The sequence below is a fragment of the Falco rusticolus genome, chromosome 13, assembly GCF_015220075.1.
Source record: "Falco rusticolus isolate bFalRus1 chromosome 13, bFalRus1.pri, whole genome shotgun sequence".
Classification (NCBI taxonomy): Eukaryota; Metazoa; Chordata; class Aves; order Falconiformes; family Falconidae; genus Falco; species Falco rusticolus.
In genome coordinates this window covers 20,217,379-20,228,135 of record NC_051199.1, presented here as the reverse complement: position 1 = coordinate 20,228,135, position 10,757 = coordinate 20,217,379, and the positions used below count along the sequence as shown (strand labels likewise).

General features: G+C 39.2%; 1 protein-coding gene across 1 annotated transcript; it reads right to left on the bottom strand.

Annotated features, from left to right (window-relative positions):
- Positions 1-223: 223 nt before the first annotated feature.
- Positions 224-10,368, bottom strand: FETUB (fetuin B). Its single transcript, XM_037406960.1, has 7 exons — positions 10,029-10,368; positions 5,539-5,649; positions 4,027-4,114; positions 3,317-3,483; positions 2,242-2,355; positions 1,239-1,328; positions 224-753 (listed from the first exon to the last, which is right to left on the bottom strand). Exons 1-7 carry the CDS (start codon positions 10,248-10,250, stop codon positions 334-336), a joined length of 1,212 nt encoding a protein of 403 aa, XP_037262857.1. The 5' UTR covers positions 10,251-10,368; the 3' UTR covers positions 224-333.
- Between the last annotated feature and the right edge of the window lie 389 nt (positions 10,369-10,757).

The following is a 10,757-nucleotide window of genomic DNA, read 5'->3' as shown; positions in this document are numbered from 1 at the left end:
CCGTGATGGACTTCTGCTACTGGGGATATTTTTTTTCTGATGCCTTTGGGCTGTCTCAGCCCTGCAAGTTCTTTTACCCTGCATAGTTACCTTTCCTTCATGCTCCTACTGATGGGAGGAATTTGAGAATTAAAAGCCGAATTCTTTTTTTGGAAAATTCCCCAGTTAATTTTTTTTTCTAATGTGTTCTTGTGCTTTCTTGAAAATGAGAACTGCAAAGATGAACACTGTAATAAGCAATTTATTTACTTAAAGATGTTACACAAATTGAAAGACCAGGTTGTGATCGTGGTCATTATTTTGCTGCAGGTATTTGCAATGATTGAATGCTTGCTAGGCTTTGGTAGGCTTTTTAGGCAGCAAAGGCTGGATAATGGAATTTATCTTCTTTGCTTCTCCTGGGCATGAGTCTGATAGAGAAAGTTCTTCAGGAAAAGGGAGAACAGCTGGTCCAGTGACTGGTTTGGTCAAGTCTGGTTTGTCTGTTTGAGTCTTTTCTCTGTCAAGACTGGGCATAGATCCTACAGCCCTGGGTGGAACTGGCTTTCCATCTTTATGTTCAATTTGACTTTCTGGTAGGTTTTGGAAAGAGGTGTCCTCATTTGAAGGGGGTAGAATTTTAACCCAGCCCACCGTTTTTTCTACATGTGGGGAGAAAGGATTGACTTCTGAAGGGAAAGCTTGTTGATGATTCTGGCTGGATTTTCCAGGTGTTTTATTATCTTGCTGTTTCCCCTCTTCAGTGGCAGGATCCTAAATAACAGGCAATAAGCATTACCGATGTTGAAGCTATTCCAAATTCTTTCAGATGTGGAGAAGGTCACCCTTCACACTAAGGATCTGCTGCAATTTCAGTTTGCAAAGACCAGTGGCAGAACAGAAGTTCAAAAATAGACAGAAGGAACTGCTTCTTATGCCGGTGGATATGGGTGCATGAAATTTGGGTAACTACATAGTTATTTCTCTTTGCATTCCCTTTGTTATTTACAATTTTCTTGTAGAGCATTCTAAACACGTTCTGTGGGATTGACTCTATACTTATTCTATTGCCTTTTTATCCACCTAGCAACAGTCTGTTTTATCACATGAGACATCTTCCTGATTTGGCCTTATCACTTTCTTGAAGCCCATACCTTTGTGAACAAGAAAACTTAAAAATGGCTGGTCTTTCAAAAGTTCAATTCTTGTTTTGTAAAGGAGTATTACTCTTGTAATATTAAGATTAGATAAAGAAATACCTGCACACTGTAGATTTCACAGGATATTGTGACAAACTGTTCATGTTCCAAGCGGCTGTTTACTACAGAGCCTTTGCAGAAACCTATTTGCTGGAAGAAGAAAATGCAAGCATTTTTTCACATTGTAGCACTGAAACTTGGTTCCTATCTTGTAAAACAAGCGATTATGAAAGGCTGAATAGTCATAGCTTCTACATGTATTTGTAGGGATAAGCAGCTTGGGCAAACTTTTATTTTGGGATTGGCAAGATTACAAAGGCAGGCAGCATTTTGAAAAAGGCTTTATGTTTGCAAAGGAGGGTTAGGCAACATGATATTAAAAATATGTTGGCCACTTAAGGCCCAAGTACAACAGCACACTTAAGTTCTGTTGCAGCAGAATATCCCCATGCAGGCAAGTTGTGTAACAGAAGTTAAAATCATTTTTCAGGCAAAACCAATTTCACACCATGCTAGTGAAAGAAACCATGAAAAAATGTTGTTTCTAGTAGTTGTGGTTTTACTGGACTCTAGGTGGACGTGGCTTGGATCTAAGTTAAGATGGGGCTTGAAATGTTATCTCTTGGCAGCATGCCCATTTAGTCCTTCAGTTTCTCTTGTAATTTTTTCCTTAGTTCCTAAATGTTTTCCTTAGCTGGCCTGGCTGTACTATGAATATACTCTTTATGCATTGTTTGTGATTTATTTTGTGTGTTTACTTGGAAGGAAGAAATCCTTAAAAATGATTCAGCTTTGTAAGGCAAAACTACCCCACCTTTTTCTAGATGGTATTTTTTTTCTGTTTTCTTTGTTCATGAACTTCTAGGTAAGAATTCAGAACTTCTACTGAAATATTTATTCTAAAGCAGTTTGTACAGTTGCAAGACAGTATAGAGCTACAACGCAATAAGAGGTGCCTGTGGGTTTTGATTCTTGTCTGCAAAGAACCAAAGGGATAGGCTAAGTATTCACTGAGGAATCATACTATCTGAAAATAGGTGTTTATACAAGGAAAAGTACTTACAGCTAGTTCTGAAGAAAGTGGCTTGCACTTGGAGATGTCAGCAGTTGTGTCATTTTTGGAGCAGGATGTCTCCTGAATTAAAAACTCTACAAAATATGCAGGACCAACGACCCACTGTAAATGAGAGACCAGCAGCAGTTGGACCTTGTGCATGTGTCAGGAAGAAGGAAGAACCCTACAGTCCTTGAAACAGATGTAAAATTCCTGCTAAGTGTGGAAGGAGCAGGTTATACTTAGGGTATTACTGTTAGTTTTATTACAGGAGAATAATTTTTTGCCAGTACTGCTTTATTGCCTCATTGTTTTTTACTTCTTCTATATGAACAATCTTAGTAACTCATGAATTAGCTATAGTTGAAATGAGTTTGGGTTTAAGTTTTGAGTTTAATACTAAGTTAGTATTCACATAGAATTACATAGCCAAAACCCCTCTTCAGTGCCTAGTTGATAATTTTTGGCTGCTTTAATGAACAGGATCACTTATTCTGTTTCTCAAATGCAAGTACCTCAGGATTGGAAGATGGGAGCAAGTAAATACTCTATAGTAGTAATGTGTTAACAGTTTGAGACAAAGAGTGAAGACCACCTTGTTATCAATACATAATGAATTTTAGAGAGACTGGATATTACTGTAGTAAACAAACAGGATTTAGCCAGGAAATCATTAACTCTCTGTTAGTCTAAAATTAGTTTTAAACCATGTTTAAACTAATTCAGTGAATTACAGGTATGGTTTGGAAGGGAAGACTGTGCCTTACTAAATACTTTCTACTAGAGATTCACTAATTCATGGTCGTGGTAGAACAGTGAACTCACAGTGAAGCTTTCCTAAACTTTGGAACAGAAATCTGTGTCTTCAGTTTTACATAAAGCCCTTCTTTTTGCAATAAATGGAGTCAAAGTCTTGGATCAATGCAGATATTAATTTCCCAGAAGAATTCTGCATAGAAGTATTCTCTGTACTATACAGATACAAATTCTAAACAATCTGTAAGACATAACAAACCATATAAAGTTTAACAGGTGGATCCATACTTCTTAAAGGCTAAAGCAAGTCAGATGAACCTTGGCTTACCTGCATTGAAGCTCTTGTGACATTGAGGACAGAGAAATAATGAGTTTGTTCACTCTCTTCATTGAACTTGGCAAGGCTTTGAACAGCAGCCTCCAAATATCTGGGCTCAGTTGGATTGTCATCAACTGGGCAGTCAGGACATAGCGTCCAAATATATCTGGGTGGAACTTTGTATTCAAACAAAACAATGTCATTAGAGAAAGCATAACCATAAGAGCATGTTGATAGTGTAGGTCACTTTAAATGCATCTATGCCACCAACCATACCCAATTGTCCTCCGGTCCCCTACAGTAACAATATGTGGTTTGATTCACTCAATGATTTTGAATCTTTTTGAATTTGCAGACCCATAAAAATGTTGCAGCGGAGGCAGAGACACTGCAGAAAAAAAGGTTAACCTACTGAGGGCAGGCTTGCTGTTTTTATTTGCCCTTCACAAACCCATAAAAATGCTTTCTGGACCAAAGGGTAAAAGCTCATATAAAGGCTCTGCTGGGTTTCCCAGAGGTGAAAACAGTTATTACTGCACTGTTCTGAGCTGCAGGACCACACTGGCCTTATGATCACTGACTTGAGAAAATTAGGGCAGCTGAAAGCTAATAGAGACGCTGTGGTGCCATAATTACAATTAAAATTTAAAGTCATGCTATATGGCAAAAAGTGTTTTTCCAGTCCTCTTTTAAAGTGGGTGTGTTAAATAAAGACATACCTGGTTGTAAAGTGCACTCATAAGTATTCAGATGAGCAGTATTTCTTGCCTGATTAATGTAGATAATTGCTTTGCATTGACCATAAACCTAAAACAGTATAAATATTTAGAAACAATTAATATTGCACCCTTTGCACTGATCATCTGCTACCTAGACAGTGAGTGATTCATTTTCTCCTTGCAGTTATGAAATTCTTTTCAAGAAAAAAAGTTGGGTTAATACTCAAATGGCAATGAAGCACATTTGTAAGTATGTCCTTTAGAATAAAAGGCCAAATCTTCCCCTGGTATAATTCTGAGCTATACAGGTACAGCGCTTGTCTGCAGGATGGCCTAAACAAGGCCGCCCTTCTGGCAGCTAAGAAGTGCCCGAGTGTCACAGAGTCGCAGAGTGCTTTCCCTGGCCAGGCCCCCCACGCACTGGGAGCTGGGTCTGTGTCTAGAATCCAGAAAGCTTAAACCTGGAGATCAGCTCAGAGTGTTTGGATCCAGTCACCTGTCTTTCCACCTTCCCCCTTCTCCTATGTCCATAGTGAGGAAGGAGAGAGGGAGGAAGGACCCCAAAGTAGGTTTGTGGCACAGTAAGATCACCCTTGCACACAGAGAAACTCTTGACTTGTGGCAGAAGAAAATACTGGCCTATTCATATCCATTGTAGCTTTATGTTTAAAAGTTGAATGTATATTCTCTTGAGTGCTTCTTAAATAATGCCACATGTATGACCAAGCCCTCAAGGACATACATTCGTTGACTTCACAGAAGCCATACTGACCATAGATGCTTTGCACCCTTTTCCTGCTGAAAGCACTGTAAGAAGAAGTGAGCAGAATTCTTCCCCCCCCCCCCCCCCCCCCCCCCCCCCCCGATTTTCATTTAAAAATGAAGATTGATTGACCTAAGAAGCAGCCAGGAAAATTTAATCATAACTTTTTTTTTCATGTGAAGCTTCTTTCTCATCATTTGTCATGTTATAAAGGTTTTTTCTTCACTTGTTCAGAATCATTTTGGTCACCTGTAGCAAGTCTTGGATCACTTTCTGCCTTCACAGCTTATCTTGCTGAGCTTTCTTTTTTCTCCTCTTTCAGTGCAATTTTTGCAAAGTTGTCAGAATAAGAGCGGAATTAAACTAAACCAAAAATCTCATGTTATATAAAAGTGAGTTTCTTTTATTCCCGTCTTGACAGGCTGTCTTTAAAATAAACTCTTACAGGGTTGCTATAAAAAGGAAACCATTTATTCTAAGTAGTGTCCTAGCATGGCTATTTAGTTATGTCTGCTTATAGCTCTGGTCAATTAACTTTTTCTTTTAATTTTCATTTTTTAAAATAAATCTTACTAGTCTATAAACTGATTAGCAAGTACACAGAAAAAGTGTGGACCTTGAAAAATGGGGTTTGATTTCTTCTAAGTTCTGCTGCCTACTAAAAATGCATGTGTAAGGATTTTGCTGTCATCAGTAGTACCTGAGTAACTCATCATACTTGAGATTAAATAAGAAAATAAAATCCTTACACTTGTATGAGCAGGTCTGGCTGTACAATTCTTCCACAACTTTTTGCTGCGTACATGGCATTCGGTATCGACTACATCCAAGATGAGATAGAAGACAGAACCAGTGTTCTCCTGGAAACAAAAAAAGAAAGTTTCATATCTCAATTTTGTATAGAATAAAGTAGGGACACAGAAAAGGGAGAGATGGAGAAACACAAAACACACAGGCGGGGCACACAGTTACCCTGAAAACTGAACATTCTGTGGGACAAATTCTCAACAGTGGCAAACCAGGTGAGATTCAGGCTCTGTTAGAACAGGCTTGGTGATGCATCTAGCCAGCTTTAATTAATGAACAGCCTTTTAGAGCCAGTTTTATCCTTCTGACTCTGGTACCAACCAGAACCCAAGAATGAGGACTAAACATGGTGATGTTTTCATTGTCAACTGCATTTTATGATTAGAATTGAAAGGTAGGTTATTTTTGCCTTCCATAAGAATGAGACGATAAATACCACAAAAAATAAAAATCTGCTAAGATGGAACATTGGTAGGCATTAGAAACATTAGAAATACCTTACTTTTTAGAGTAATATCTTCTTCAAGTATGGATGCTTTGCACTTGCTGGAAAGAGACTGTGACTTCATTGAGGCAAACAACTTGAATATTGTCTCAGATCTCAGAAAGTGCTATGAGAGACCTTGCATATCCATGTTTCTGACCCACTTAAAGCTTCAGTCCAGTGCTTGCATTCTGAGCCTGTGCTTAAGTCCAGAAAACTACTCAGTGTTCACTGCAGCATGGATGCACAAAGCATTTAGGGCTCAACTTTTGGACAAACATGTTTCCATGTGAGAGGACAGGGAAGCAGTGAAAGTACAGCTCCATATATGTAGTGGTTACATCATGTGGTACAGAAAGATGAGATGCTGCGTGGTGCAGCTCCTGGTTCTGCTTCCGCTGTAACTATTGGTAAGCACTTTTCCAGGGTATTTACCAAGGATACAGCTTAGTAGGATCATATTTTATTTTCTGTAGTGGAAGGCTGGAAAGAGAGCAGTCATTTACACATCCTAAAGAACTTAGATGTGTTAGCTGCATGCTTAGACTGAGATTATATCTTTGCTGAAGAGGGAGAAAAAAGAAAATTGAATGAGAGCAGTATTCATTCATTCCTGGTTAATTTCACCGGTTTATGGGGCAAGAGTCTTGTAGAAGTCTGGGGCCAGTATCTATACAATTTTGGCTTCAGTTTTGATTTCTGATTAACAGCAACAAAAGACCAGTCAATAGGGCATCTAAAGACTGGAGTACTGCTGGCTTTTTTTTTTTTTTTTAATCCTGCTTGGAAAAACACTAAGAGTTATCTGGTTTTGAGTTCTGAGGAGACCACATGATACCAGCTATTCCAGTCACACAGTATAGAGATCTCTGGAAAGAGACTGGGGTGGTTATTTTATGTGAGCTCTACCCTATATACTTGTAAATGTAATACTAAACCCTTTAAATATAAAAGAGCAAAATAAATAGAAAGCAAATATAAAGAATTAGTAAATTGTTTTGTTAGCTTTGTCTTTAAGTTATATTCTTACATATGCAACTTACCATGTTTTATCTAATTATTTGCATTTTCATATCCTCTTTTTTCCCCTGAGTGTCCTATGAAGTAATCTGGTAATGCCTTGCACTGAGCTTTCAGGGTTTGCCTACACTAATCCTGAGGCTTGATTATAAGTGTAATTCTCAAGGTTGTGAAAAGATCAAAAGCTATTTTGACGAAGAGTGAAGCAGAGGTGCAGCAGCACTGTGTGCAGTGGCATGGCAGTATCCCCACAGCTGGCTGCATAGTTCCATCTGTGGAAGAAACTAATTGTAATTTTCTCTTTACAAGCAAGGTACCTAAATACCACGATGATATGTCTCCTTAATATGATAGCTAATATAGGTTAAATCAGTAAACAGAAAGCAAGACTGGTCAAAGAGTAATTACCATTCGCTGAAAACTTGTTTTTTGAGTAGTGCAGCATTTGATACAAGCTTGTAACTTTTAAGTGTGTCCTCTGTGAGACAAAAAAAAATAATTCACTAAGACTATCTTGCATTAAGAAGCAATAGCCAAGAAAAATGTGTATCTTTAAGAAGTCCTGAAGCTGGAACTGGTGACTTGAGCTTTAAAGTCGGTTGTTCAGGTATTCTGGAGGCAAAAGCACACACATAATATCATTAAAGAAGTGTTCTTATAATCAAATGTGTTTAGTGTTAGATGGGTTTACTCAGCTGAATCATGAAGACTGATTATAAAGCTTGGTGATCTTGGAAATACTAAATGCAACCAGAGTGGACCAAACTATTTCCTGTTGCCTGTAGCTCTCTTGTGTAATATCAGCTCTAATATACAGATGAGGTTATTATAAAATCTACACATCTTTTTGTCTGCCTGCTTCCGTATATGTTATCCTCCACTGGGGAAAGGATAATTTGGGGTTTATTCAGAGCTCAGCAGATCACTGAAGGTTTCATCATCCTTACTTTCATTTTCATTAAAAGACTGTTATGCAAAGGTTTTTTTGAGATCTGCTTAGTATTGAATAAAAACTTGTATCTTTTCTGCATTGCTCAAAAAAATCCCTTCCTCCATAGTGCTGATGCTAGGATTGCTGCTGCTGCAGTGCATGCTTAGGAGCCTGGAAGCCAGAAAAGATGCAGCAGCAGCACAGTATCCGTCTTCATGGCAGTGTAACCTGGTGCAAGGGAAAGAAATGAAATATTTTGGCATGTTTTATGATTTTGGTTAAGCGCCTGTTAGTGAAGTTAATCGTATCTTGTATGAAAAAAAGGCTCTGTCCTACTTCCATAGAAGTTAATAGCAGATGGCTCATTAGTTTAAATTAGAGCAAAACTGAACCACAGGTTGCTTAAGGGCAGATTTGAATTTGAAGTAACTTTGAAAATGTTTTTATCCTGAGTATTGGTTAAAAAAATGGGAGGAAGGACCACTGACTGATAAAAAAAAAATCTTTATTTTTTTGAGAGGAATAGAAGGTCACATAAGGCTGTTATTGTGCATGAACACCGCTGACATAGCTGACTGCTTTGTATGTTCTCAGTCCCAGCAGCAGCAAAAATGTGACAAAGGGCTTAGATTGTCTAGGTTGCTATCACAGTGTCTTGAAACACCATATTTACAGGATAAGCATATGAGATGCAAAAAATAAGGATAATGGTAAATTAAGCACACAGATGAACAAAGAGCAAAGTTAAGACTCTAGAGGATTAAGTGACAGACCAAATCACAAACAAGGACCAAAATTCTCCTGTGTGGAGATATACTTGGCACAGGTGAAGGGAGAAGCAGGGAGATGAATGAAATGGTTTACAGCAGGTCTGCACCCACCACGCTACACTCTAGGGTGGTCATAGGGGTGCTCTCATTATTGTCAGTAGGAAATAGTCCCAGGGTGGGGTCTAAGTACCTAACTCTGTGACTGGTGATGTGGGTTCTGGGCCAGCTCAGAGGCATCCCATGTGAAAAATTTCTCAAGAGACCTGATCCACTTGCTTAGTGGACACATTCTGTCACCTGAGCAAAGCATAGAACACAGTGCAAAGCACAGCAAAAGCAAAGTGTCCATCTTTAGTTGTGAGATCTGAGATTGCTGGAGGCCGCAGCATGTCTGCAGAAACTATGTCCTTGTGAGAACAGCAGGAAGTAGTCATATCCTTGCCAGTACAGATCTTTAAACATCTGGCAGTGAGCCTGATTTTCTTTAAGGATGCAGAACTTAGCCTTTCAGGTAAGATTATGGGAAGTGAGCAAGCATGGCAAGGAATGTTAATAGCATGATTCCACAGTGGTTTATGTGTTGTGGGCCTTGTGCACTCATTTCAGGTTGTCCTGGCTAGAGCCAGTAGTTTCAGCTATTATAACACAAAATAGTAATAAATTAAGCACACATAGAAAAATAAGATACTTAAGGGTATGAGAGTGATATTCCACAGGTATTTCCACTGTAATTTTTGCACTTGAACTGGTTTCAGGTTTCTTCTGGAGAATGAATCATCATTTAGAGGTCTGTGAAGGGATTCCCTGGTCCCAAGCTGGACGTGTTTACACCTGTTAGTGCTTACATCTTCTGTGCAGAATGCACGATGACTTAATAGCCTTTGCACTCCAACTGCTCAAGGCAGTGGGAGGAAGGTGTAAAATGAAATTAAATCAGAGTAGTGGTGTTTCATACCAAATTTGAACTGATGCCTGGAGCTATTCCAGGGGCAGGCAGCAGAAAATCGTGACTGCGATTTTGCTCTCTAATTGCCCACAGTGGTGATGAAACTAAACTGTTTCTAGTCATCTGTGCATAAAGTTGACATGGCCTCTGGAGTCCTGTGTATGTAATCTTACATTTGCCTTTTGAAATATTTCTTAGTTCAGATAGATACTGCTAAGGCATAGTGACAGACACAGGGCTCTTCATGGGAGAAACAGACACAGAACGAGCAGGTAACTTACCTGAGGTTGTTCTCGGACACTGAAAATTCGGTAGAGACTGAGTATGTAGCCCTCTTTTCGGTCAGCATTGATCTGGTGAAGAGCCAGATCTGCAGCCTCCTCTACTGCAGTGTCATCACAGGTGGGGGAAAGCAATGCAGTTGGTCCTTCTCTGGCAGGAGGAGAGGCAGCCCAGGCGCAAAGCGCCTGTATGCCAAAGAGCATTGAAATAAATAAAACCATTCTGCTTAGAAAACCAGTGCAGCAGATCGGAATGGTGGGTCAGTATAGAGGAGCTGAGACATGCATGAAATAGCAGACTTTTGTAATGGCGCCATGTCTCTTTGTAAACTTGTGTCCCCTTTTTATTACATACTGACCATCACCTTTAAACCCACAGCTGCAACAGCAAACACTAAGTCAATGATTACAAAGTTTTACAGAAGTGTTGTCATTCCCTCTGAGACCAGACAGCACTTTCTCCTTCTGACTTTGCATCTCCAATTCAGACTTCACTGGGCAGATCGTATAACTTTGACCTCATCCCATCAAGGGATATACACGCAAAGCTACTTTCTTAAGAAATGAGAATTGCTTAAATAAACCTACATGCAGGACAGGTCTGGCTCCAGCTCTGTTCTGTCAGTGATCCACTTCTCCCAAATAAGGCAGTGAGAAGGGTCTCAGCAATTTGAACAGGAATTGAATAGGGGCCTCAAGGCTGACTAATTTTACACTTTGTATTTGTTA

Bases quoted from the DNA above. Each gene is read 5' to 3' on its own strand.
- FETUB (XM_037406960.1), bottom strand. From the start codon at position 10,250: ATGGTTTTATTTATTTCAATGCTCTTTGGCATACAGGCGCTTTGCGCC. The intron at 5,650-10,028 runs GTAAGTTACCTG...TTTTGTTTCCAG, and splicing joins GTGTCCGAGAACAACCTCAG to GAGAACACTGGTTCTGTCTT. The intron at 2,356-3,316 runs GTAAGCCAAGGT...TCTCATTTACAG, and splicing joins TCACAAGAGCTTCAATGCAG to TGGGTCGTTGGTCCTGCATA.